Source organism: Canis aureus, chromosome 21 (assembly GCF_053574225.1).
Source record: "Canis aureus isolate CA01 chromosome 21, VMU_Caureus_v.1.0, whole genome shotgun sequence".
Classification (NCBI taxonomy): domain Eukaryota; kingdom Metazoa; phylum Chordata; class Mammalia; order Carnivora; family Canidae; genus Canis; species Canis aureus.
The window spans coordinates 11,558,601-11,586,523 of NC_135631.1; the positions used below are offsets into that span (position 1 = coordinate 11,558,601).

Consider the following 27,923-nt stretch of genomic DNA (forward strand, 5'->3'; position numbering starts at 1 on the left):
GGACAGACAGTGGCCAGGGAGAGAGACTATTTTAGGCTGGCGGGGAGAGGGGGTGGGGATGGTCAGGGACAGTCTACCTAAAGAATTTGATCAGAGACCTGGATGAAGTGAAGGAGTATGCCATGTGGAACAGCTGAGGAAAAGAGGGTCCCAGGCAGAAGGACTGGCAGGTGTAAAGGTCCTGAGGAAGGAATGTGCTTGCCATGTGGAAGAGACCACTAAGGCTGCAGTGAGGTGAGGGAGAAGGAGGATGGTTGGAGATGAGCCCGGGGATGGATGGAGGGGGCTTATAAAGTGCTGTGAGGATGTTGACAAGAGTAAGTAAATGACAAGGGGGTAGAAGATTCCTTCAGCCAGAGCTATTGACTCTGGGTCATGGGACATGGGGCAGCCTCAGGGCCGGGCTCTCCACTGTTGGTGGAGAAGCTGTGCACCTTCTGGAGCCCCCACATCGCTGGCCCATCATGCAATCTCGGGCCTCTGGGGCTCATGTTGGACAAGCCTTGCCATCAAAGGCCAACCCAGCAGCACCCCTGACAGCGCCCGTGCCAGAAGAGCCCCCAGGGTGGCCCCTGTGGCGCAGCTTCGCGAGCCTTCCCCCTTCTTCCAAAGGAAGCCCAAGATGGACAGTGCGGATGCCAGTGCTGATGCCCATGGGCCGGGCTGGGGGCTGCCCTGGTCTGTCCCGGGCTCATGGACAGAGCAGCTCCCCTGCCACTGCCGGGGAGGGCCAGCCTCCTCTGGGTGCAGCCGGGCAGCTGTCACCTTGTGACAAGGACAGGGCGGCCTGGGAGAAGAAAGGATTTCCTTGAGCGTCACCGCTGAAGTTGCACAAAGGATTCCTTAAATCCACGCTGTGGAGAGAACCCCGACCTTAGAATGGGGTGAGGTCTTTGAAAAGTAGCAGAGAGAAGGGTGAAAAGACCTGGCTTTCCAGCTCACACAACCAAGGTGTTGATGCCTCAGAAGGTTGTCGAAGGCTTCATGGAGGTACCTTGAAGATGCGTGGAGCCCAGCCGTGCGAGGGGGCCGTCCTGGGGGGCCCCTGCCGCACGCCGGGCCTGGCTCCGAGTGCACCGCATTGTATCACCCTGACTGACCCGGGAGGCCCTGCCTGCCCCAGGAAACACAGCAAGGAGGTGGTTTATTCTCACCCCTACCGCCCCTCGGCCCTCAGGTAATGGGATCCAGGTTCTCTTTGGGGTTTATCTCCTACTGGAATATCTACCTTGGAAAGCCCACTAGGACGCGGAGACCCATTTCCCATGGACTCTCTGCTCCAACAACATTTGCTATTCAGAATTACACCAAGGAAGGAGCATCTCACGGGGTCATGGCCTCAAGCAAAGCTCAGAATTGTCTTCCAGACACTCTTGAAAGCTACACGGGTCCTCCTGGTCATGAGCCAGCTCTGGACGTGTGGTCAGAGCCTGGTGGCCTTGAAGTCACCTCATCAGGGCTCAGACGGTGAGGTGACTTGTTCAAGGTTACACTGGAGCCTAGGACAGCCTCCCTCTAAAGCCTGCTCCATACGTACCGCCCTCGCCATCCCCATGTGGTCCCTGCCCCATGAACTTGCTGAGTCCTCCTTCCTTAATTACTGGGCTGCCAGGGGGAAATGAAACACCTGCCAGGTTCTTCCTTTTCCCAGCAAGGAGACGCCCCAGGACCCCCTTCTCCCAGCAGGGTCCCGGCACACTCGAGGTTGCCTTGGGCAAGCCAGCTTTGTAGAAGGGCTCACACATGCAGAGCCTGTAAATTAACTATGGCCACTGCCTGCTGGGGGTCACAGTCCCAGGGCAGGGTTAGGGGATTTATGTCCAGGCCTCCAGCGAGGTGTGCTTGTAGAGGAGTGTTGCAGCTGACATAAGCAGGTAGCCTTCCACCTCCCCAGGAAATGATCAGAGTGTGTGTGTGTGTGTGTGTGTGTGTGTGTGCATGTGCATGTGTGCACGCACATGATCACTTTTAGGGGAAAGGGAGTAGGGGCAGAGACAACACTCTTAAGATGGAGAGGCAGAGGCGGGCCATAAAGTCGGAAACTGATCCCAGATCGCTGGACCAAGGACATACCTTTTATCCTTACATCCTCAGGAATTGCAAAAAAGATGGCAATTTGCCCTTGGTTTGAGCCCAGCATGAAGCACTCAAGTCACCCTCGTTCACTGCCTTGCAGGGAGCACACGGGTGGCTGGCACGCCTACAGTGTGTGCTCCGCAGGGCAGCTCAAGAGTGCACCAGACAGCAGATGGCCCTCACTGCCGAACTCAGGTACACTCCATGCACTTGTGATCCAGGGTCCGTAAGGGGTGAGACCCACCTTCTGTGCTCCCCAAGACCTCATTTCATCGAGCCTTCTTAAACCCTGATTCCTTTATTCCACTGGCATTTGTTAGCTCTGGAGGCTGTGGGCGGCGTGTGTTTACATGTTTAAATCATGGGTTCCTCTCGTCAGGTATTCAGACCACCGATTCCATTCCTAAGAGGACAATACCTGAATCCTTTCCACCTGGAAATGGAGCCCACGACACCTAGATGTCCGCTTAGCATTGGCGCTGGGAGCCATGAACTTGGCTCAGGGCCTAGGGATGGCCGAGCAAAAGGTGTGGCTTCCTGATGAATGATGATACGGCTCCAGCTTCTTGAGAGCGTTCGCATGTGTCAGGCAGGGTGGTCTCATTGACGTTCACGTGACCATGAGACTACATGATCCACAGGGGCTCCGAGAAGCCAAAGCCACACAGGTAGTGAGCAGGAGAGATGATGAGTCCCCTGGTCACTCTGATGCCATGGGCCACTCCACAGGCTGCCTCCCCCGGGCAGCCCACAGAGGACAAGCCCCCAAGATTATGCTGTTGCCCAAAAGTATGCTGTGGGCTGGTGGCAAAGCAAAGACTAGATCCCGAGGCCCCCACTTTTCCTTCTTTGCTAGTGGGTTTCCGAATTCTGGAGAATTCCTCAGTTTGCCCCCACCAGCTCTGAGACATCTTAGACACCCTCCAAGCCCAGATGCTGGAACTAACTGCCTGGGTTCAAATGGTGGCCTCTGATAGCCGTGCAACTCGGGGCAAGTAGCTCTGTGCCTCAGTTTCCCCATCTGTAAAACGGGCATAAGAATCGAGCCCACTTCCTAGATTGTTGGAAAAATTACATGCATTAATAGATAATGAAGTGTTCAGGATTGTGCTTAGTGCATAGGAAGCACTCTGCAAATGCTAACTCATCATTGCCATCATCAACGCCTTCCTCCCTTCCCTGAGGATGCAGAGGCCGTGACCGCCTCAGACTCAGGCACACTGTCCACCAGTCTCTCTGCCCCTTCTCATTGCTGTGCAGCCTTAGCAGAACAGGGAGGAGGCCTTCCCGGGCACAAGAGGTTAATCAGACGGCTCATCCTTGGCTTATAATATGCTCCGCCTGGTCATCTGTCCTTCGTTAGCACCATGGAAGACCTGCAGCAGGGGAGGCCCCTCAACGCTGGCCAGACATGATGTCTCCATGTGCCAGACTCAGCGGTAGCAGGGGCCAAGGCCAAGGGCTCAGCCTTCCTGGCCCTCGGACAGCCCTGGTGCAGCAGAGCCCTGCTCCAAAGAGCTCTTGACAAAGGATGCAATCCAGGGGTCCTCTTCCTGGATTCAGACGGGGCAGTAGGGCCAGGCCCTGGCATAGAGGGTGACCAGCTGCAGCTCCTCCAGCCCCTTCTGCTGGAAAGCTTCCCCCAGCGCTGTTCAGATCATCACATGCACCCCCTTCACCAGCTGCCAGGGGCTCCTGCAGTTAAGTTAGCCTCCCCACTAGGGTTCATGGATTGCTGAGGGCGCTGTCCCCCGGCCACAGGGGCCCATAACCTGCGGAGGCGCTTTCATCCTTGTAGTGGTGCGCACGGTGGAGCTGCCAAGGCCCAGAGAGGTGCCAGGAATTGGCAGGGGCTGCACAGCCGGGACGCAGGGCTGGAACCCAGTTCTCTGAATGCCCGGTTCTGTTCTCTCCCATTCTCTGCCCCCTGCACAACAGGTGAACCACATTCACTTCTAATCTGCTGCTTTAACCCGAGGTCAGTCCCTAAAATATTCCTTAGGCTCAGGGCTCTGCAAACCACTAGCAGCGAAACAAATCCTGCCTGGTCTTTTTTTGTAAGTGAACATGGTCCCAGCCATGACCATTCCTTGAGATGCAAGCTGTGGCTACTTTCTCGAACAAAGCGGAGTTGAATTGTTATGACAGAAATAACATGTCTGCAAAGCCTGAAATAGTTACTGTGTGGCCCATTAAGGAAAAAGTTGCCACCTCGGCTCCAGATCACTACCCGTGTCCTGACTCCTTCAGGGCCCTGTCCCTTCTCTTGTCCCTTCTCACCCTGCCCAGCACCAGCTCACAGGAAGAGCGAGGTGGGGATTTCTTTCCCCATTGGACAGATGGAGAAACCTGGACCTGAACAAGTTTTCTTCTTCAGTATTATTACTTTGTCAGAAGGAAGTAGCAATCCTCTCTGGCATTCCGGAAGACCAAATACTTGCTCAACCCCGAGGCTTCTGGGTGGGATTGCCAGCATCTTTTCCTGGCCTGGAGATAATGATGTTTGGTGGAGCTGGTGACCGGGCTTCTGTGGAGGATGCAGCGCCCTCGTTCCCCTTTGTCTGAGCACCCCCCGGCCCCCTCACCCCCGTGCCTGTCTCCCCCCAAGTCCAGTCCTTTCCCTTGCCCACCCCCGACCTGCATCCTGCTTTAGGACCTGCCTCCTAGGAACAGCTGGGATGATTTTTTTTACGGGGAGGAAAGAAAATAGGGCTCTCTGACTCCTGCCTATCCTTCTGCAGGCCTCACCACAGATTTTCCTTTGATTCATTTCCTCACAGGTTTTTTTTTTCTTTTTCTCACCCAGACAGGAGCTCTGAGCAGTCTCTTCTGTTTTTCAGGTTGTTTGCCCTCCAAAACTTGAGCTGCAAATACCTGTAGTCATTCCCCTTATGGGAAGGGGTTGTGGCCTCCCTAATTCGGGCCAGGTGACTAGACTCAATTGCAGTTGCCCTGGCAAGACCCAGCGCTTCTAATATTTATTGCCAAGCAAATGGAACTGGGGCAGTGACCCCCCAAGAACATGAGGCCAGGAGGGGGAGGGAGCAGGCTTGATTTCTGCTCCAGCGACAGGTCCTGGACTTGGGGGGCAGTGGCGCGGGGGAGTTCAGGGATTCCTGCCCTGGTGGGTGAGAAGGAGGGGGAAGCCTCACCCATCTGCCCCAGTACCGGAAACCTGCTAACTCCGGGTAGGGGAAGCTTCGAGATAACCCAGCTCTAAGGGGCCTCCCCTCCATGCTGCACCAGGCATCACGTGGGCAGGATGCAAGTGAGCCAGGGCCAGTGAAGTCCCCTCACTGAACACAGGCTGAGGGACCAGGAAGCTCAATAAAGAGAGGAGCAAAGTGAAGCTGGCAGGACATTCACAGCAACCCGGCCCATTGACACACTGGTGAAATCAGCCGCCAAGTAGTAGACATCCAACAGGTGGGACGGAAGCCCACCTTGAGCAGTAGCTGTGTCATCTCAAGCCCTGTAACTCCTCTGGGCCCTTCTCCACATAAATTAAAATCATCGCTTCCCTGTTTGCCTTGCTGGATGGTCGTGAGGATGAAAAAGGAGCGTTAAAAATAGCAGGGCTTTGGGAGCTGTAAAGCAGGGTATCATGGAGAGTCGTGCTGTGATTAATGTAAAGCAGGTTGGAATTTGCTTCGATGCCAGGAGGAGCTTCCCTAGTTGAAGAGACATCAGAATGAAGCCATGGGGTTTATCCTCCTTACTGAAGATCTTTAAGAACAAGGTCACATCCGTTTGCCTGTTTCAAATGTTCTCGATGTTGGCGGAGGCGTGGACCGGGTGACTTTGGATGTCTTTTTCATGACATTGTTGTTAGTTCAGTCAGGGGGAAAGTGATGGGTGGCCGTACGTGTACACCTGTGCCTTCACGTGTGTGCCTGTGTGAGTGGTGATGTCTGTCTGTGTGTCTATGCGTGTGTGTGTCTGTGTGTATATTTGTACATTTGTCTGTCTGTAAACGAGCATATGTCTGAGAGGCCATATCCGTGTGGGTTTGTGTGCATGTGTCTTATGTGTAGCGTGAGTCAATGAACTGACTCATCTTTACTGCGAAGTTGCCAGAAGAATTTCCTCTTGCCATCCTATCCAGCTTTGGAGGATATGGACAAAGCACCAGGGGATAAGAGGATTTTAAGTTTGATTTTAATTAATTAATTGGTTGTTTTTGTAAAATGGGGGTAACAGCACCTACCTCCCCGTGTCATTGTAAGGGTTAAGTGAATTAGAGCATGCGGAGCCCTGAGCCCAGTGCCCGGCCCGTAGAATGGACTTCATACACACTAGCTAGCTGGAAGCAGTGTTTCTGGCCCTGACTCTTGATAGATGTAGCAGAGAAAGCATCGGCCTCGGAGCCCACTGCCTTGGGTTCGAGTCTGCCACTTAGCAGCTGTGTGGCCTTGGGCAAGTCACTGCATGTCTCCGATCCCACTTTTCTCAGCTGTGAATTGGGAATAAGAACAGGCCTGCCCCATAGGATTAGAGTGAGTTTCGAAGGAGAGAAGGCAAGAACCGTCATGCAGCGTGCATCCACTGTACAGCAGGACCTTTTTAAAAAAGTTTTTCTTGTCCACCTGCAAACGAGAAAATCCCCCCTCCCGGGACCTCCCTCCATTACATCTAACAGTGGAATTCCGGGTCTCACTTACTTCTTGGGTCCCAGCCACAATCTGCTTTATCCTGTTGGACACTAAGGTCAACAACAGAGCCAGGAGCCCCCAGTGCTCTTCTCTGCATGGGAGGTAGGGGGGCTTCTGTGGCAGGAGTTGCCAGGGCTCCCCCCCTTCCTTCACCCCAGGCTCAGACCTGTGCCCTTTCCCACCCAGTTCCCAGGCCCCCTTAACACCCAAGAAGCCATTAAATATTTAAATCCTGTCTGTGCAGGGGCGAGCCAGGTTGCCCCAGCAACAGCCTTGCATATTTTGGGATGGATTACCAAGGCTTTCAAAGGGTCTCTTGCAGCTCAGGGCCCTGAGGGGAGATGAAATGTGGGAAGGGAGGGAGAGCTGGGGGGCTCCTGCTCCCCACTGAGTTGGTCGTGGGAAACAGTGGAAGGACTCCAGGGTTAGAGAGAGGGCCTGCGATACAGAGTTCTCTGGACTTGAACCCAGGACTCCATGCCTTCTGGTTCCTTCTCTTCGTCACTTGCTCTGCCTTGTGTGGAAAGGCCAAGAGCCCATCATCAGCCGAGAGGCGCCCTAGCACAGAACAGTGTGCCTCCTGGGGTCTGAAGCCAAGTTCTGTCCCATACGGGCTCGGCCACCGTGGGAAGCTCACTCACCTCTGAGCCTCGGTGTACTCCCCGGGGAACAACTGGCCCATTGTAGATGATGCCGGGAACAGTGCTCTGTCCTTGTCATGTGGGAAGCAGGCACAGTTACTATACCGGTAACATTCCATCCAGTACCCTGAGTGTCCCCTGAAGGGACTCAGAGGAAGCAGAAGACACAATTCTGGCCGCCGAGGGCTTAGGTCTCATGGGAAAGGTCCAACAACAATGGTGTTTCAGACAACACATCCGGCATTCCCCATCCCTGCCCCTGCCAGCGGTGGAGCCAATGTCCTGTGGTTCCTGCCACCACCAGATTCACCTTTCCTGTGGGCTTTCCCCGGGCGGAGTTTTGAGCCACCCCCAGCGTGTGCCAAGGCTGCCCCAGTGTGTGGCCGGGAGCACCCAGGCTGGGAGTCTGGATGATATCCTCCAGCCCTGGCTGTGCTGTGCCCCCTTGGACAGGTCCCTCCCACCCCACATGCCAGTGTCCTTGGCTGTCCGATGGGGGTGACATCCTTTCTGGAGCGGCCTCCCTCCAGCTGGCACAGATGCCCTAGAAAACCGTAAGGATGGGCTGTTCCCCCAACACTTCATCCTGCGGGTGTCCCTCAGGAAGTGAGCCTGACGGGAGGACACCAGGCCTGCAGGCTCCTCCGTGTCTCTGAGTGTGTGGACTCTGCTCCTTGAAAGTGACTCAGGGCTGGGGTGGGCGGCCGAGAAGCCGGAGCCCCCGCCCCTGACCAGGGGCCTCTCGGGTCTCAGAGCACCTCCTTCCCTAATCCGAGCCCATCTCAGATCTCTGGGGGAAGCAGAAAGGTGCTGCTGCCCACCCCGCCCCAGGCTCTCTCCAAAAGCAAAGGGGTTTCCCGAGATATAAAATCTCTTGTCAGCTCCCCTGCTGGAAGGCTGGCTTTCCTTCTCATCCCCTGAGGACAGGGCAGGCTCGGCTTTGGGGGGCCGGCGGGTGTCCCCACTCTGCCCTGCCCTCCTCCCTCCCAGCCCTTGGACTCTCCTGTGCCCCATACACCAAGGGACCACGCCTCTCTGCTCACACCCAAGTTCAAATTGGTTGTAGTGCCTTCAGCACCTTGACCCTGGCTCGTGAAAGTCTCTGCAAGAGCGCCCAGAGCCTTTGTCCCCAGAGGCCACCTGAGGGCAAAGGCAAGAGGATGGACCCAGTGTCCTGTGTCTGGGATGAGCACCGTCTGTGGCTTCGGTCCAGCCCAGGGACATGGAGGGAATGGGAAGCATCCGTTGTGGCAAGGGTCACTCTGGGCATCAGCAGACCCAAAGTCCCCAGGGCCATGCCTCTGGAAGACAGCCAGGGCAGAAGGACAAGGAATCCTGCTTTGCCCTCACTGTTCCTCCAACCTCCTTCAAGGCCACCCTTCTCTGAGTCTCAGTTTCTCCACTGGTGGAGCAGGAGTGCCCACCTCCCCGGTGGTCGGGAGGGTTCGCCGAGCTAGTGCGTGCCCAGTCCTTTCAGGAGCCAAAATAAACTCAGATGTCAGTCTTAGGAGCAGGGGAAGGGCAGTGGGCTTCATATGGGGAGCTCCTGCCGCCAGCCGAGCTGTGTGACTTGGGGCAAGACCCTGCCCCTCTCTGGTCCTCAGCATCCACTGTGCAAAGAGGCCGTTGGAGCTCGTCCTCACGAAGGAAGTCCTTCTTTGAAGAGTCTCTGATGGAAACAGCCCCCTGAGGGTTCAGGGACAGAGGAAAGGGTTGTGGTGGGGGACCAAGCGCCCAGGCCTGGTTCAACTCACACCACAGAGATGAGGCCTTTCCAAACGCCGCAGACCAGATGCTCCGTCCCCTCTATGTTCACCATTCAGTGAGTCTGGGGGGCAGGGGAGGCTGTCCTTTAGGATCCCACCGCATCCCCGGCGCCCTGGCTGGTGAACCTTCACGGCACCGCCCCCGGGAGCCTAATTAGATTGCAGCCCCCCCTCAGCTGTGTCCGTGTCCCCGTGTCGCGCTGTCACCAGGCATGCCAGGATTGCAGGCCAATTGCTTGTTTACTAGACTGTCTGTCTTGGGAGGAGGCCCAGCAGGCACAGCCAGTGAATAGATAAATCCTCCCCCTGCCCCCCAGCTTTGAACCTGATGGCAAGAATCATTTTTATCCTGACCAGCCGCCTGTTGGAGGAAAACAAGCACCGGTCCCAGAGTCTGGCTAACCTGGTGTCGCTTCTGGCTCCGGGACCTCCTTTCCAGCCCCGCGGAGCCTTGGTTCCCTGCTCCGTGCCAGGGAACGATGGAGGGATCATGTACTTTGCCGAGCTTTTTGTGGGATGGAGGGAGATCGCTGTAGGTGAACACCCGGACACCGAGCCTCGGCATTGCCCTGTGCTCCCCTCACACCCCGGGCCCCCGCCAGCCGCCCGCCCCCCTTGCCTCTCGGTGTGCCCAGGGCACCTGGTTGGCAGGGCTGTGGGGTTATTGATTGGCACTGGATCTGAGTGCGTCCTTGAGGGAGGAAAGCCGCTGCTGTCTTTGTCTTGGACCAGGCCCAGGGCTGGCACGTGCGGGAAGGAGGGAACTGGACATGCAGCCACCAAAGTGCTTTCAGCTCCATCCCATTTCCCCTCCTCCTCCTCCTCCTTCTCCTCCCCTGGTGGTTGCACTGGCCTTGAGAACCGCCACCCCCCTGCCCCCCATCTTGCAGGTGAGGAAACTGAGGCTCAGGAGGGGAGACTGGTGCAGGCCTCACAGCTTGTCAGGGCAGAGCCCTGCCGCCTGGAAACCAGGTTGCTGAAGGTGTGTTGGCAGCTCCCTGCGGCCCGAGCCTCTGCCCTGGTCCGCAGCGCCCTCACCTGGCTGGGGTGCTTGCAGGACATTTCTGGGCTCTACACCAACCCAGACCTGTATTTGCTTCCCCCTGGGGGGGAGGGGGTTGGCGGGGGCTTCTCCATCGCTCATGTCCACCTGCTTTCTCTCTCTCTCTCTCTCTCTTCCCAGAAAGTATGCCCTGAGGCTGAGGGCAGTGAAAATAAAAGGAGTGATTTATGAACTGAGCTGTTCTTCTTAATCAGAGAACCCCTCCTGGGCCCGCGCTGTGCAGATGGGCTGGAGCCGCCATCTGGGGCGGTGGGAGGGGCAAGGTTAATAAAGCTGTCTGGCCCAGGCGGGGGGCTTGCACCGGAGAACCCCCGAGGTGCTGCGTGACCTCACCCGTCTCTGCCCCTCTCTGGGCCTCAGGGCTCCCATCTGTCAGGGGATGGTGGGGATTGGGTCATCCCCCAGAGGCCTCCAGCTGGCACAGGGGAGGATGCTAGCTGGCTCCCTGAGAGTCTGCCTGGTTCCTGATTCAGGCTAGAGCAGCCCTGGGTTGGAAATTTTGGTGTCCAAGACATAAGCCTCCCTCTTTCTGGTGTCCTCTCCATGGACTGTGTCTTGTCGGGAGCTCTGATTTGGAGTCCAGCCAGCTTGGGCCTGAATCGTGGCTGTGTCTGATTAGCCATATGGATAAACTCAGGCCAGTTCATTCCATTCTCTTAAATCTCAGCTTCCTCGTATGTAAAATGGTACAATAATGGTACTGACCTCGTGGGCCGGGAGTACGTAGGAGAACGCTGGAGAGATGCTTAGCAGAGCCTGCTGCATGGTTAGCACTCAATACTATGAGTTATCGTTAGAATCAATTATCACAAAATTGTAGCGGTTAATTTGAATTTGGGGCCCCTTAGGGGAAAGATGTTTATAGCCGTCCTGACCAAACTGTCTGTCCGTGGTTCTTTCCCGTGCTCACCTCCACTGATGACTGGTGGATGTGGTTTGGGCATCCCCTTTCTCCTGGTATATGAGAATAATAGCTCCCCGTGGGAAGAGTGCTTTGCAGGTTTCCAAGAGTTTTTGTATCATATGAGTTAAGTTCAAGTACTTCGTATCATTAATTCTTTTTTTTTTTAAGCTCTATTTATTTGGGAGAAAGAGTGCAAGCTGGGGGAGGAGCAGAGGGAGAGGGAGAGAGAGAATCTCAAGCAGACTCCACACTGAGTGCAGAGCCCGACTCCGGGCTCGATCCCAGGACCCTGAGATTACAATCAATCTGAGCTAGAACTGAGAGTTGAATGCTTAGCTGACTGAGCCACCCAGGCACCCCCATATCATGAATTCTTACAGCCACCTTTGGCTTTGAAATTGAGGATCACAGTTTTCAGAGGAGAACCTGGCATCTCAGGGAGGGTTAGTGACTTTCTGAAGGTCTCAGGGAACTAACTGGCCAAGGCAAGTGCCGTCTCTGCGGTGATGGGGAACACGTGGCAGGCATCCCCTCTGTGGTCCTTTGCCAGCTTCCCCTGAATGCAGATCTTTGCTGGGTCAGGAAGCAGTCAGGAGCCCGGCCATGGGTTGGGAGAGCAGAAAGGACAAAGAGGGATGGGAGGCTGTTCCGGGCATTTGGAACCCCAGAAGGGGGTAAGCCTATTTCAGCCCTGGAGCATGCATACAATGGGGCCGGGATCTCCAGTGAAGAGGGGGTGGGGAGATGCCAGAAGAAGTTCAGTGCCTTCTCTTTGTCACTGGATGGGCCTTGTGTTGGTCACCTGGGCCTGTCATTCCAGCCTCAATGACCAGAGGAAAAGGAGTCACATCACACTCAGGATAACTGCCAGCCTGAGATCCTGGGCAGGAATGGTGATGTTGGAGACCAGGGCTGGGATGGGGCAGGGGAGAAACGCGGATAGGGGAAAACTGACTCCTCCTCGCTTCCCTGAGCCGTGGGGCTAGGCAGGGGGTACAGCCCCTGAACTAGAATTGAGGCTCCCCTCCCTAGGGGCACAGAGACCCTAGCTCCAGAAAGGAGCCTGAATAGGCTGCATCTCACCTTGTGAGCCATCCCGGGACAAAGGTCCAGCCCAAAGCTTCTAGGACCTTGCCTGGACCCAGGGGGCTTCTCTCTGCACCACCCCTTGCACCACCCCCCACCCCCACCCCCACCCCCCGCCGTGTCCACCCTACTGGTAGTTTCCTGCCTGGTAGGGGCCAGAGTGCATGGAACCCCTGCTCAGCCTTAGGGCCAATGTTAGCAGATTCATCACTGTTCAGGCCAGATGGGCCTGGCTTTTCTGACATCTTTGCCTGGAATCTGGGATCTCGGGAGAATGCTCAGCTTTGCCATTTACCAAGGTAATTCTCAGTTGCCTTCGGTAAAATGGGCCAATAGCCCTCCCAGCAGGGCTGCTGTGAGGACTCAGTGTGATCACACAGCTAGTTCTGATTCCTAGGTTTGCATTCCAGCTCCAAGGCATCCCAGCTGTGGGATGCTGGACAAATCATTTCCCTCCAGGGCTCGGCTTCCTCCTGGTAAACGGCGGTGCTCATGGGATCCCTGCTTCCAGGTGTCATGAGCATTCAGGAAGCTCATGCATGTGAGCGTGTAGCCCAAAGCTCTGCAGCGGATACAGAGGCAGGTGGTTGACGAGCCTGCTACATGTGTGTGTTTAGTCCGAATAGGGAGCTCCCAGGGACTCAGCAGGTCTCAGGACGGAGGCCCCTTCTCCTGCCTTTCCATCTGCCAGCCTCACCTCCACTGTGCCACCCCTTCCTCATGAAACCTCCCTAAGCCCGCAGTGGCGTTATACCAGTGGATGGCCCTCCTTCCTGCTGGTCCCCAGCCCTATGGTCTTCCTTTTCTTTGTCTCCTCCAACCTCCTCCACTGACACAGAAGGCGAGCTTCCTGGCATCTCCGTCCCGAATGCCGCCCGACCAGGAGGGTGAGCTTCTTTACAGCCCCGTTTCCTGACACGGCCCCCAGCACACAGCAGGTGCTCAATATGTGTCTCCTGAGCAGATGCATGGGTGGATGGGGAGAGGAGTCTTTCATCCACCACCCCCTCCTCCACTGACATGAATGGGAAGGAATCTGAACTGGCATCTGAGAACCACCCCCCCAACATCTCCCTCCCTGGAACCCCATGAGAATGCCCACTGCAGCCCAAGCTCCCCCGCCCCACGCTTCCAGATCCTTCTTGATCCCGACCTGGCCGAGTGATTCCCCACAAGTGTGGCCAAATACGAGCCTCCTTCGGGGCCCATTCTGACTACTGAAAGCAAACTCTCGTTTTCCACTGCTGAGATCTGGTCCTCTGTAGGAGCCTTCTGGCAAGCCCTTCTGTGAGGCCAAGCAACCCTTTCCAGCATCCAGTTTCTCCCTTGGGAGTCAGGATTTCTGGGGAGGGGGTTTGATGGACAGGGCCATGCTGGCACTCTCTCTGCTCAGGCATCACTGCAGATGGCCAGGTGACATCCAGGTGGCTTCCAGGTGTGTGGGCCACCATGCCCACTGCCTCCTCTCAGCTCATCAACCATATAGATGAAGCCCGGGCCAGAAACGGAAAGTCTCTTAAAGATGTGGTTCCCCGCGTAGCTCTTGTGAGGACTCAGGAGCTGCCATCTGGGCAGAGGGCAGGCACCCCGCGCAGGCCTCCCCAGCTGGAGTGGGCCTCGATGCTGAGAGCTTTTCATTAGCACTAATGGACCCAGATGAGCAGGGCACTTGCCCTGTGTGCGTCCTTAGGGCAGGTTTACATAAACAGCTTCTTGAACGTGGCTGCTTTTTATTGACTTCCTATAGTAATTGAATATTTTTCTCCTTCTAGGACAAGCTGGGCCAATAGAAGAATATACAAGACCCCCTCTGACCAGGAGACTCTGTCCTGCTGACGCCTGAAGAGCTGCCCAGGTGACAAGTCAGCAAAGGGCATGCCCTCCCTCCGCGCGCCTCCGCCCTGTCCCCTGACACTGCCCTACCTCCGCCTCCGTTCGTTTTCAGCCCATCTGTCTGCCATCTCACGTCCTGCTGTCTATCTTTCTGTCTTTCCCAGTCTTTCTGACTAGTCTTTTTTTCTCTGATTCATTCACAGATCTACACGGTTCTCTGTTTCTGATTCTCTTTTTCCAACATTCATTCATTCAGATGTATGAATTGAGGACCCGCTGTGTGCCGGGCACTGCTCTGGATGCTAGGAATGAGGCAGAGAACGAAACAGGTCCCTGCCTTTAGGAAGCCTGCATTCTAACAAGGGAAGACGTGTGCTACCAAAATAAATAAGCACAATACCGAGCCTATCGTGTATTCCCAGGCCCCTGACCTGGGATCCCGACCAGGGCTCTAGCCTCACGTCCATCCCTAACTGGCTTGCTGACTTGGCCACGCCCCCTTCCCATTTCTCATTTCCAGAGTGAGGGCAATGGGCCAGTCAGCTTGCCCTACCGGTTCGGGACCCAGAACTCCTATTACGGAAACGCTGGTGACATAAATTATATAAGCATTGGCTTCTACACCAAGGGTGACACAAACAGTAGTGTCAGAGAAAAGTTTTCCTTACATCCCCACAAAGCTCTGAACCACCTGGTTTTGTTGTACAAGAACCAGTCGGTTGCATCTGGGGGTCACGTTGTCCGGTGAAACACCCGTCTGTAAGGCCAGAACCATCACTTGGTCAGGTGAGGGGGCACCGTGACCGGCACCATGACAGGAGCCTCGAGACCATGAGATCCAGGGCAGCAGCCCCCCCAGCCCCACACTCACCTTGAGGCAGACCCCTTCGTGGAAGGGCAGCTGGAACTGCAACACCCAGCCTGCTCCCCTGCACGCTTTCGCCGTGCACGTGAGGAATTGAACTCACAGGAAGTCAGGTCTGCCTGAAATGCTGACTCCCACATTTCATCACCCTGGCCCTAAGATTTAAAAGATTCTTTTTTAGGATTTTTATTTATTCATGAGAGACACACAGAGAGAGGCAGAGACACAGGCAGAGGGAGAAGCAGGCTCCCTTCAGGAACCCCATGCAGGACTCGATCCCAGGACCCCAGAATCATGACCTAACCAAAGGCAGATGGCTCGGGCAGCCCCAGTGATGCAGCGGTTTAGCACCACCTGCAGCCTGGCGTGTGATCCTGGAGACCCGGGATCGAGTCTCACATCAGACTTCCTGCACGGAGCCTGCTTCTCCCTCTGACTGTGTTTCTGCCCCTCTCTCTCTGTCTCTATGAATAAATAAAATCTTAAAAAAAGAAAAAAAAAGGCAGATGGCTCAACCACCAAGCCACCCAGGTGCCCTGATTTAAAGGATTTTATCCATCAAACGGTGCTGCCTTTACCAAGTCATATCCTAAATGTACCTTAGAGTTTCTCCTGCATTTTTGTTCTGTAAAGTCATACTATACCTGGTGGTTAGAGTCCTCCCCTCTCCTGATTCAGGGAACCTGGCCAGTGTATTGGTGTCTGGGGAAGTAGGTGAGAGTGGCTGCCCTGTGGCGGGACAGAGCAGGAAGGGAAGAAGGAACGGAGCCGCCGTGTGCCAGCTGTGGTGTGAGGAGCTTGGCACCTCTTCCCGTTCAACCTTGAGTCTGCACAATTTCCTCTGGACGCCAGCATTCCTGGCCCCATTTTGCAGACAAGAAAGCAAAGGCCCAGAGAAGCTGTGTGTTTGTCCGAGATCATGAGGCTGGAAAGTGGAAGGGCCAGGCCCAGTCGGACCCTGCGGCCCAGCCACACTGATACTCTCCCCTTGGGGTCCCTGTCAACTCTGGGGATTGGGGAAACCTTAGGGGGGCCTTTCACCCCTGGCCCCAGAGAGGGTATGTCATGTTCCTTCAGCAGAGAGATTCCCAGTCTCCTCCATAAGTGCCTCTGAACATCATTTCTGAGAAACAGTTCAGCCTTTGGACCTCATGGTCAGCTCAAGATTCTTCTCAGCCCACCTTCCAGAGACTATGTCCCACCCTCCTTTGAGGTAAATTAGGGAACTGGGCTGATTCGCTCCACCTCCAGGAGGCTCTGTGGGTGAGTGGAGCTCTCGACCAGATCCAGGCAGGGGATTGGAGGTTGGTCTGTCCCTCTTGTCTGGCCAATTGGCTAAGGAGGTGTGTCCCACACTCAGAAACCCCTGGTGGCAGGTGGAACAGTCAGGCGTTGTTGGTCTTTTGGCTTCAGCCTGGCTGGCAGTGGATGAGGGCTCAGAAGGCTGATTTCCCCGAATAGCGGGAAATGAGGTGGCACAGCAGATATGAAGACGGGCCTGAATTTTGGAGGAGGATGGATGAACGGGGCAGGGCAATTAGCGCTTATCCAAAATGATGATAAAGAGTTGTGGCTCCGGAAGAAAACAGACATATCCTGACTCAGGCACTTCTGTGCTATGTGACCTTTTTTTTAAAATGATTTTTAATTTATTTATTCATGAGAGACACACAGAGAGAGAGGCAGAAGCATACGCAGAGGGAGAAGCAGGCTCCATGCAGGGAGCCCGATGTGGAACTCGATCCCAGGTCTCCAGGATCACGCCCTGGGCTGAAGGCGACACTAAACCGCTGAGCCACTGCTATACTGTCCCAGGATAGGGGATCACACCCAGGACCCTGGGATCACGCCCTGAGCCTAAAGCAGACGCTCAACCACTGAGCCATCCAGGCGTCCCTATGCTGTGTGACCTTGCATGAGAGGTCAGGCACCTCTCTGAGCCTAAGTTCCCTTGCCCGATAAATGGAGATGACATTACCCCTGTCCTGGAACTTGATGAGGATTGAGATTGTGCATGTTCCTTGGCCCATGGCAAGAGTTTAAGATATGCCAGCTGTTACTAGCTATTGCTACACTGTTAGCTCCCGGGTGCCAAGTCCTGCACTCCGTATTTTCCATGCGTTATGAGGAAAGCATTATTTGTATACTAATTTTAAAGACCAGGAAACTCAGATGCATGCAGTTTAGAAACACCCCAGGTCCCCAGCTGAGCCTGGCAGGGCTGGGATTTGATCCTCCATCAGGCACCAGCACCTTCTCTCCACTCACCCACTCTGCCCTGGAGCTGGAACTGGGCTTCTGTATCCCCATCTGCCCTCTGGCTCCCACCATCTATTTTTCTACCTGCCTCACCTTTGAGGTTGTCAGAGGCTCTTCCCAGGAGACACGCTCCTTTTATTGCATTTGTCTGGGAGCCCAGCACTCCACAAGCTACCCATTAGATGTAATCTGTAACGAACGCGGTATGTAATAAATACAGGTAGCCCGTTTATGAGCTGCCATATTTATTATGCCCCTTAATTGCTACAAAGCCAGAGCCAGCTGAAGCCAGATCCTGCTCTGGAAAGCAACTTTGCCTGGGTGGGCCCAGGAGGGGGCCGCTAAAGCCTGGCCTCCCGCAGAACCCCAGCATCTTAGCGGGGCAGCCCCTTCTGCCCTTGACGGAAGGAACTGACAAGTCATCAACTTCCTGCTCCATCATCTTGCAGAGGAAGGGGCTGAGGCCAGAGAGAGGAAATGACTTGCAGAGCAGGAGACGGGGCTCTGGACTCGCAGTCCAGTGCTCCTGCTGCCCTTCTGTCTACCTGAAAGCTGCCCCCGGAACCAGGTGGAGCACAGGATCTGCAGTGGGCCAAGGGGCATGTTTACAAGCCCAGGGATGTTGGGCAGGTCGCTTCACGTCCTTGAGCCGCAGCGTCCTCATCTGTAAAATGGACAGTGCTTCACACTTCACGGGGTCATCGAAAGAGTCAGGACAGTTACTTTGTGGAGCAGGTGTGTGGCTGGCAAGGAGTCGGTGCTGAATAAATATTCTTTCCTGTCCTCTTCCCCGTTTCTAAAGAACACGGCGTCTCAGCAGATGTGTGGAGTTGAATAGGCCTGGTGTCAAAGGGAGAGGGGGTCAGAATGCAGCACCTAGGGTTTATAATTTTTTAAAGGATTTTATTTATTTATTTATTCATGAGAGACACAGAGAGAGGCAGAGGCAGGGACGTAGGCAGAAGGTAGAAGCAGGCTCCCTGCAGGGAGCCCAATGTGGGACCCGATCCTGGGTCTCCAGGATCACACTCTAGGCTGAAGGCGGCGCTAAACTGCTGAGCCACCCGGGCTGCCCCAGCACCTAGGGTTTAAGTCATTGTCCTGGGGTCCTGAGCTCAGAGGGAGCAGCAGCCCAGGGAAGCCTGTACAGCTGCTGAGTTGGTGGTAAGAGCCGTCCACCCCACTCCAGGCCAGCGCAGTCATTTACTTCTCACAACAGGCCATGAAGTGGGCCCTCAGTGGGCCCTCGGTTCCCATTCTTGCAGAGGAGGAAACTGAGGCTCCCAGAGTTTAGGTCACTTGGCAAAGACACAACAGTAGAAAGAGCCTGGGTGTGTTTGACTCCAGAGCCTGTGCACAGAACCACTATGTTTGGATGCAGGTGAGATGCTGCTTCTAGAAGGCTGGGGTGAAGGAGGGGCATGGCTGGTTAGGTGGGCCTGGAGATGGCATCCTGGGGAATTGCCGTGGAAGCAGGGAGCCTGGGCATAGGGATGACGGAGGAGACAAAGATGACCCACAGTCAAGGATGAGGGTCAAGATGTTCAACAACATGTGCGCAATGGCACGGGCCAATCAGAAGACAGGCTGGCTAAACAGCAGGCTGACCAGACCTGGGAGTCCCCACCAAATCTCAGCCCTCCCACCACCCACTGGAGGGGACGGGTCCTGGGACAAAGGAAGGGACAGGTCCTCTTGATCCTGGCTATCCAGGGCAGCTCTGGGCTCTCTGGCCTCGAGAAGATCTGGAGAGAAAGACAGGCAAATGGAGCATCAGGAGTCACATGAGGACTGTCCTCACTCTGGAGAGGGCACAGCAGAGAGAGGAAAGGAGAAAGTTAGGAGCCCCCCTGCTTGTGTGAATCCTCCTGCCTCTTCTCTCTGTTGGGGGTAAGGAGGCCTCAAAGCCCTTAGCCTGGCACCAGGCTTCCTGCCCATGCTGTTTAATTCACATTTGCTATGTTGTGGGCTTTTATGCAGTCCAGACCATATACCAGGACCTGCTGTGTCCCAGGAGGGGGACACAGCTGCCATCCCATGCCATAGGGAGCTCAACGGAACACTGGCAGATGCCGTAATGGTATACAGTATAGTAGGGCAGCGGTGGAGGTCAGCAGAGGCCACGGGAGCTCTTGGGAAGGCAGGATGGGGGGTATCGGGGAAGGAGGTGATGCCTAGGGGGATGAATAGGAAATGAATGGAAAGGCAGGAGAGGGCAAGGCAGTTTGAACAGAAGGGAGTGGAGGCACTAAATGAGCTTCGGGGACTCTCCTTTAATGTCGGCGATGGGGCAAAGGCACAGAAGGTGGCCGTGGGAGTCTTGGGGAACCTTGCAGACCACAGTTAGGGGGTGGCTGGTCTCCTGTAGAGGCCAGGCGTTTAGCAGGGGCATCATGTGGCTAGATGTGCTCTATGAAAAGGCCCCTCTGGAGGTGCTGGCTGGAGGTAGGGAGACCAGGCCAAGGCTGAGGCCACAGCTGGGTGAGAGAGGAGGAGGCCGGGAGCAGGAGTGAGGCCGGAGGTGCTTGAAAGATCCCTGGAAGGGAGTGGATGCTGTCACCAGACTCTAGCTTTGGAGGCCAATGACATTTCATAAACTCAAGCCACAGCTCAGTGAAGGGAGGAGCCCCCCCCCCCTCACACACACACACACACACACACACACACACACACTCCATCCTTTGTTCCTCCAAATTAGACTGCCTGGTTCAAGTCTCGGCTTCACCACTCAGCAGCTGCAACCTCAGGCAAGTCACCTAACCTCCCTCTGCCTCAGTTTCCTTCTCTGGAAAACTGGGATAATGATTGTACTTACCTCACAGGTTGTTGTGAGTTCATACATGTCAAGCCTAAGGATGGAGCCCTGCACCTGCTAAATGCTCAATCGTGTTATTATTCACAAGGGTGGAGACCAGCCAGGTGACCCCAGGAGCCCTGTGTTCCCCTTCTCCTCTGGCCCAATCTAAGGAAAGCCCTTGGGCTGGGCGCCTCTGGAAGGACAAAGGCTTTGGGACTGGAGCCCTTGGTTCAGGTTCATTCGTTGGTTTTCTCTTGGAGTGGCCTTGGGTTCATCACTGGGTGACCCGATGCATTGGTTTCTGACACTCAATAAAAAAAGAAAGCAAATGTGGCTCTGATGATGCTCTGTGCCCTGTCCGTGTGTCCCCTGCTCAGCTCTGTCTTTTTTTCGGGCTCAATAAACCTAGTAGAGCATCCAGCAGGGGCCGGGCCATGGAAGGAGGGAACCCTGGGGCCCCATGGCCCACGCCTACCTGACCCAGCACCCTCCTCATGGACTCCCAGGTGCCTGAGTGGTGCCGGGCCCGCTGCCCGACTAAGGTCAGACCCTTGGCACAATAGCAAAAACCACAAGAAGAGTTGACGAGAGGCACCACACTTTCCTGCACGCCCTTCCCCAGTAGGGGGTTCTGCTGTGCTTTCCTCAACATAGATTCAAATGCACTTTTAAAACCCTCTGGCCTAAACCAAAATGCTGCGTGGGGCTGGTCCTGTCATCACCAGTGGAATGATCTGAGTGGGTGGGAGGCGAGCGTTGCCCTGGCCCCTTTGCTCCTTAGACTATGAGGGTGTTGGCTTTCCTTGCTGGGGGGGGGGGGGAGGCATCAGGTGGTGGTTTGGGGTGGGAAGGGGGCAGATTTGCTCAGTGCCCACCACATACCAGGTGCCGTGTGTGGGCTTTGGTGTTAGATCTAAGCATTAGGGGCCTTGGGCAGATCCCTTAATCTCTCCGATAATCACATACACCTTGCCAGACTACTGTGAAAATTTGCGGTAACCAGCGCCCATACCTCACTGGTTGTTACAAGAATTAAATAAGATAATAGGTGTGAAGCACTGGGCCCAGGATTAGCACACAGCAGGTGCTCCCCAAACAGGGACTGCTATTATTAAGATGAATCATAATAATCCTGGCAGCAACCACTTAAGACAGGATTTGTCAACCTTCCTTTGGTGGGTAAGGCAAACTGAGCCCGGCTCTCTCCGGAGGGAGGATGGGAAACCGTGGGAAGTAAGGAAGCACCATCACCCCCCCAACATTCGACGGCTTCCAGCAATACTCCCAGGACCCTTTGCACCGCGTCCTGTCGTAGAAGCGCAGACCACCTGCTGGGGTCACCTGAAGAGCGACTCAGGCCAGGCCGAGCTGCAGCCCTGCCCGTTAGCAGCTGGAGGAGGTTGGCCGTGTGTTAGTTCACTGTGAGCCTGGTCTCCTCACCTGTCACATGGACCTCTGATCCCCGCCCCAGGTCTCTCTCCCCGGGGTTGTCATGAACAAAGTATGGCAGTATTGAATACTGAATGTGAGCATGACTCTGGGCCTTGGGGTCTGACTCATGATAGCAGTTGCCGTCTGCCTCCCCTGGGGATGCAGAAGGGCTGCCTCTTATTGGTTTCAAGCCCCAGCACCTGGCACACAGTCGGTGCACAATAAATGCTGGCTGAACGGAGTTGTATCCAGTGACTCACTACCTGGGACATACTGTTAGGTAGGGACAGGGAAGGCTCCTTAGGTAGGTGGGATGCCGCAGGTCCCATGACGGGGGTAGTCAGGGTGTGAGGAGGGCTTGGCCTCAGGAGCAGGGCTCGGGTGCCCAGGTAGGTGCCCATACCCCCTTCTGCCTCTGACAGCCCTCCTCGCTGGCACCATGGAACCACCCTGGGACGTGCTGCAGGTTGGAGGGCATATGGGGCGGCAGGAAGTTTGTGAGGCCCAGGATTCTGCTCCTGCTCCGTGACCTTGGCCAGTTCCCGAAGGCTCTGAGCCTGAGTGGCTCATCGGCCAGATGGAAGGCTCACCTCTGCAACTAAGCACTGTCTCCAGGCAGCCCTGTTGAGCCCTTGCCACCTGCTAGATGTGGTGCTAAGCGTGAGACTAAGCATGTTCCTGCATTATTTCTGTGAATCCTCATGATACTGCCGGGAGGAAGCTTCTGGTTTTGATCTCCTTTCTCAGGTGGGAAAGAGCAAGATTCAGAGAGGTGGAGCGATTTGCCCAAGACCGCACAGCAAATGAATGTAGAACTGGGCTTGGACCCAGGCAGGCTGGCTTCCTCGAGTTCTCCTAATGCTGGCCCCACAGAGTAAAGAGCCGCCTCTGAGCGAGGAAATCGTTACCAGTGTCCCTCTTCCAGGAACCCCCATAGGGGAGGGCAGGTGGGGGGCCAAGGGTCCTTTCTGGGCAGGGTCCCCCAGCGGGGAAACTGAGAGTCTTGCTGTTTTGTAGGTAGAACACCATGGAAGGCGACTGTCTGAGCTGCATGAAGTATCTGATGTTTGTCTTCAATTTCTTCATATTTGTAAGTATGGCTGGGACGTGCCCAGGGTGTCCCTGGGCCTGCTGGGTGGGCATAACAGGCTGTACCTTAGAAATGGTCACACCAAAAAAAAAGAAAGAAAGAAAGAAAAAAGAAATAGTCACACCAGGCTGAGTCCTGGGGATAGGTTGGGGTCAGTGCTAAAAGCAAACCTACCCACCCAGACAGAATTTCCCAGACGAGAGGTCCCCCCGCCCCCCGTGGGGCCCGGCCCAGTCCGAAGAGCCTACAGTCGGTCTCAAGAGAGATGTTTTGCACAGATCCTGAGCTGCCAGGCCCTCTGACAAAGGGTAGGGGCCTTAGTACTGGATCTGACCCCTGGTGGAGGCTGAGGACAAGGAGGGAATGGAGAAGAGGGCAGCAGAGAGAGCCTCGTGGGTAAAAGAAGATACGAACTCCCCCTCCCTTCCCCTGGTGGCCCCGAGGAAGAAAGGGCAGGGTGGATGGGAAGGTGATTAGCAAGTTTCGGGAGATATCTGTTCAGTTTTCCTTGGGGACACAGCAGGACTGGAATCCCATCCGTTATAGGAGAACAGTTTGGCCTCATCAGATTTCGAGTGGAGGTAAAATGTCTGGAATCCCTGTGTGTTGGGGCACAGAGAGCCCCACTGGACCCTGACCCCCCCAGAGCTGTTGCAGGCATCCGAGCTGCTGCGACCACCTGACGTAATTGAAACCTCTCTGGGGCCGGGAGCACCCAGAGTTCAAAGCTGGTCTGCATCTAACCAGCTGTGTGATCAGAAACACATTTCACCTCTCTGAACCTCGGTATCTTCATCCCTTAATTACCTACCTCAACAGGGTTTTTTGGGAAGTTAAGCAAGATTTGTTTAGGAAGCGCCTGGAAGGTGCCAGCACTTGCTGGCTTAGCTCCATCCGAATCCAGCCTATGGAGTCTGTGGTGAGTCTATGCACAGAGGCCTGAGCGCTCAGGGGGCCAGCCCAGCGCCCTGCAGCACAGCCCACCTGCTGGCAGCACCCCCGAGCTCTGCTCGGGCCCCTGGCTTCTCCCAGGGGCAGAGCCACACTCCTGGCCTCTTGAGCCCCCGCAGGCTCTCCCGACCCCACCTCAACCTTTGACTTTAGTGCAGCCAGGACCTGGGTGAGTAAAAGTCCACCGATGCCCTCCAGGGTAGGGTCCCTGTGAAAGAGAGGTCCCTTTCTGGTCACGACTGTCTTTCTTCAATCTCTCCTTCTATTTTGTATATATTCAACCAATTGTCCCGGGGTCCCTCCCTTGCCCATAATCCTAAAGAACAGGGAGCCCCCCAGACTTGAATCCTAGACCCAACTTCCAAGCTGGGTGGCCCCGGGCAAGCCCCAGTGTCGCCCCCTGAAATCGGGCTGCGTCCCCTTGGGCAGCTCAGTCTGTGCCTGGGACACAGCCCTCGGCTCACAGCGGTTGAGCCCCAAACCTTAAGAGCAATGAGGAGCGAGGAGCCTTTGACCAGATCTCTTGTAAGGGACGGAGGAGAAAAGCAGCGTGCAATGCAGGGTGCAGTGTGGACTGTCACTGGGAGCCCCAGTGGGCCTTTCCTTTCCCTGCCCCTCACCACCGCCCCGTTCTGGGTCCTTCGGGGCCTCCCCGCTGCACCCCTGCCCTGACCCCTGTACCTAAGGATCTCGTCTCCTGCTCCAAGCCCCAAGCCATGCTGATTTGCCCACCAGCTTGCACACCCCTCTCAGGCACACCAGAGCTCACCCGTTTGCTCTTATCTGCAGGCTGGCATTGCTGGCCCCGCGCCTCTGGGGGGCCTCCAGTCCTGCCACCACACGGGGATTGCAGGCACTTTTACCCCCTTCAAAATCTGCTGAGGCCAAACTGCTCTCCTACGGCAGATGGGCTTCCAGGCCTGGCCTGTCCCCTGGGAAGACTGAACGGATATTTACTGATCACCTTCCCATCTACTGTCCTTTCCTCCTCAGGGCCACCTGGGGGAGGGGGGGTTGGTAGCTTCTTTTCCCCCCGGGGAAGCTAAGGCTCAGGGAGGTTAAGCCAGGATGAGTAAGGCACGCAGAGATGCGCGGTGGACAGGAGCACAAACAAGACGGCTTGCCAGGAGCCCGTCTGACAGTGGTGAGCCCACCCTGATGAGAGCTCCTGTCGGGGACAAAGCGGATGGCGTGTGTCCGGGTGTGTCTGAGGCCCACCACAGGCCTCAGAGCATGTTCTGTAGACTCGGGGCGTGTCAGAGAAGCCTGGGATTCAGCCCCGGCTCTGCCATGAGCTTGCTGTGTGGCCTTCAGCAGGTCACTGGCCCTCTCTGAGGCTCAGTGTAGAATCAAGAGGGGGCGCCTGGTGCCCTCATTACCCTGCAGCTCTGACATTTAAGGAGAATCTAAAAGAGGCAGATGGGGCGCAGATGGGAGATGGGGTTTATGGGACGCCCTTAAGGTCCAGGTGACCAGGAAAATGCAAACCAGAGAAAAGGATTGCTGGGACGCCGGTGTGTGCAGCAAGTGGGGTTTCTGTCTGGTTCTCTGGGGCTCTGCCCCGGGGCCCCGCTCAGGGGGACGGTGTGCGTGCGCAGTGGCTAACCCCCGTGTCTACCTGTCTCTCCCCCTCCCTCCCTCCCGGCGCTGGGAGCAGCTGGGTGGGGCCTGCCTGCTGGGCATCGGCGTCTGGGTCATGGTGGACCCCACCGGCTTCCGGGAGATCGTGGCCGCCAACCCCCTGCTTATCACGGGCGCCTACATCCTCCTGGCCATGGGGGGCCTGCTCTTTCTGCTCGGCTTCCTGGGCTGCTGCGGGGCCGTCCGTGAGAACAAGTGTCTGCTGCTGTTTGTGAGTAGCCCCACTCCCACCCCACCCATGGGTTCCTGGGGCAAAGCGTGATGCGGGGGGGTGCTGTGTCTACACTGCAGGGGACTCAGAGGTCACACCCAGCTGGGCTGGCCTCCAGGAGCGGGAAGGCCACCAGCCTGTTCCGCTTGCACCTGCGGCCCCAGCTTCCAGAGCCTGCTGCTCCCTGCACTGGGCCCGTGCCTGCCGTCAGGTGGAGAGCGGCCTGGGCCTCCGGGTCTGAACAGCCGAGGCACGGTCAGCTGAGCACACGGCCCAGGATGCTTTTCTCCTTGCCTTCTCCCAAGAACTCAAATGTATAACTCCTTGGTGCAAAAGGAGGGAGGGTACCTGTTCCATAATCCAGTCACAGCTTGCATTTCCAGTTTTAGAATAGAGCTGATATGATCTCTGAAATCTCTTTATTCATTAGATAAATAGTGCGTGAGCTGCTACTGCAGGCCACGTCGTTCACTAAGAGCTGAAGATGCATCGAGGGCAGAGCGGCCGTCCCCTCCGTGGTGGACAGGCACGTGGGAGGCCGTGAGGCCCATGGGGACACACGGGCAGCAGGCAGGCCTGCTCTGTCCCCTAACTAATGGTGTGACTTGGGTCTGGCTTCTTAGCCTCTCTGAGCTTTAGTGTCTCTGCTTGTTTAACAAGGGGCAGCTGAGCCATAGGTTGGCGCTAAGTGAGGCAAGCAGTGGATGCTCTGTTTCTCTGACCTTCCGTATTCTTGTGGGCTGGCCTTGGTGGATGGGCCTTCCGCCCCAGTGAGGTCCCGTGGGCGCCCAGGGCTGGAGAGCTTCTAGTTTGAGCCCAGTGAAAACAGCCCCACTTAGAGAAATGTGTGTGGATGGGTCAACGTGCAGATGGTCCTCGTGGGTGAGTGGGTGCAGAGGCCGGGTGCCAGGCGGCCCGGGAGGGGTGGGCCGGGCATCAGGAGGACTCTCTGGCAAGGTGTCTGCTCCTGTGGCTTTGGGAGGTAGAGGCCTGGCACGAGCTCTCCTCCCCAGATTAGAACAGACGGGGCGGCCCCCATTCCTGTCACAGTGAGATTCTCCACATCCCAGGCAGGAAGTGAAATCAGCTGTGAAACGTGTGACTCCGGGAGCCCAGGGTCCCTTTGGCTTTGGGCTTTGGGCAGCCTGAACACTGCAAACTTTGCATTTGGAGAGAAAACAAAGAAACCCGCGGGCGCCCCCTGGCGGGAAGCCCTCTGCAGGGCCAGCCGGTGCTCAGGAGCCCGGGGGTACTTTATTTGATTTTATTTTTTTAGATTTATTTATTTATTTATTTATTTATTTATTTATTTATTTATTTATTTAAAAGAGAGAGAGAGCATGAGCAGGGAGGGGAGCAGAGGGAGTAGGAGATGCAGGCCCCTGCTGAGCAGGGAGCCTGATGCAGGACTCGATCCCGGGACCCTGGGATCCCATCCTGAGCTGAAGGCAGACACCTAACTGAGCCACTCAGGCGCCCCCCAGGGGGTCTTTAAAAGGAGCCAGGATATGGGTCCCAGGTCATGCCGACCCCTCCTCTCCTCCCCGCCTCCACCTCTCAGCATCACCCCTCCCCCCCTACCGGCCTCATCCCTGAAGCCAAGACCAGAGGCCAGCCTGGGGGCCTCGAAAGCCCTCCCCACAAGAGCCTGCCACTGGGTGGGCGCGACAGTCCAGGTGGAGAAGACCAAGATCCAGGGACCAGCTGAGGTGCCCCCCCCCCCCGCCCCCCGCCCACTCCCAAGGGAAAACTAGGTCTTGGCTGTGGCTGGGCCGGGGCCCTTAGAGCCTTAAGGAGCCCCTTCCAGCTCCCTCTCTTCGACACCTTCTCCTTCCTCCCTTTCTCTGCTAGTCTGGAGATCTAGGAGACCTACCTGTGTCCATCCCTTTCTTTTCTTGCTCTTTCTCTGACTCTGATCTTTTGCTTTCTATTCCTGCTACCTTTCCTTAACCCTCTCCTAAGCAATCCTAGTCTCCACCCCTCTCTCCCTACTCCCCCTGTGTCCTCTCCCCATGCTCTCCCTTCCCCTTCTTTGGCTCCATCCCTCCCCTCCTTCCCCTTCCTCCCCTACCCTCTCATCACCTTCCCCTCCTTTTCTCCATCCCCTCCCCTCACCCTTCCCCTCTCTCTCTTCCCCCTCTTCCTACCCTCTGACCTTCCCCCTCCCATTCCTTCCCTCTCCCCCCACCTTTGAAGCCCAGCACCTATTAGCCTGACGTCTCCATGTAAGTCAAAGGCAGGGAATCCTTGGACCCAGGTCCCCTGTCTCTCAGACCAGGGCTAGTTGAGGGGCTCCTAATCTAAAACGGACTCACATGTCTGAAATTCACCCAAAATCATGTGCAAAATATTACATTAGGGCCTTGTGTGTATGTGTGCCTATACACATGTGTTGTTTGTGTGTGTTGTGTGAACACGTGTGTTTCTGGGGAGAGGTGCCACCGCTTCTGGAAGGTTTTCAAAAAGATTCATGACCCAAAAAATAAGAAGAACCACTTCTCTCTCCTAACCTGGACTGGCCATGTGGTGGTTCCTGCTGAAGAGAGGCACCCAGTCTCACCCCTGGTTGCCGCTGGGGGTCCCTCGAGAAGCCTGACACCCCTGCCCCTCAACCTTCGGGGAGGAAGGGAAGACTTGTCAGGAATAGGACCCAGAGG

The 27,923-nt window shown here is 55.9% G+C and overlaps 1 protein-coding gene across 3 annotated transcripts in view; it reads left to right on the forward strand.

Moving 5' to 3' along the window:
- TSPAN18 (tetraspanin 18) overlaps nt 1-27,923 on the forward strand; it is a 186,911-nt gene that overhangs the window by 143,750 nt on the left and 15,238 nt on the right. For all 3 annotated transcript variants that reach the window (XM_077862982.1, XM_077862981.1, XM_077862984.1), the window contains 3 exons: nt 13,961-14,043; nt 22,391-22,463; nt 25,072-25,266. In XM_077862982.1, the coding sequence (XP_077719108.1) occupies nt 22,401-22,463; nt 25,072-25,266 (258 nt within the window). In that variant the 5' untranslated portion in view covers nt 13,961-14,043; nt 22,391-22,400. The remainder of the gene's footprint in view (nt 1-13,960; nt 14,044-22,390; nt 22,464-25,071; nt 25,267-27,923) is intronic.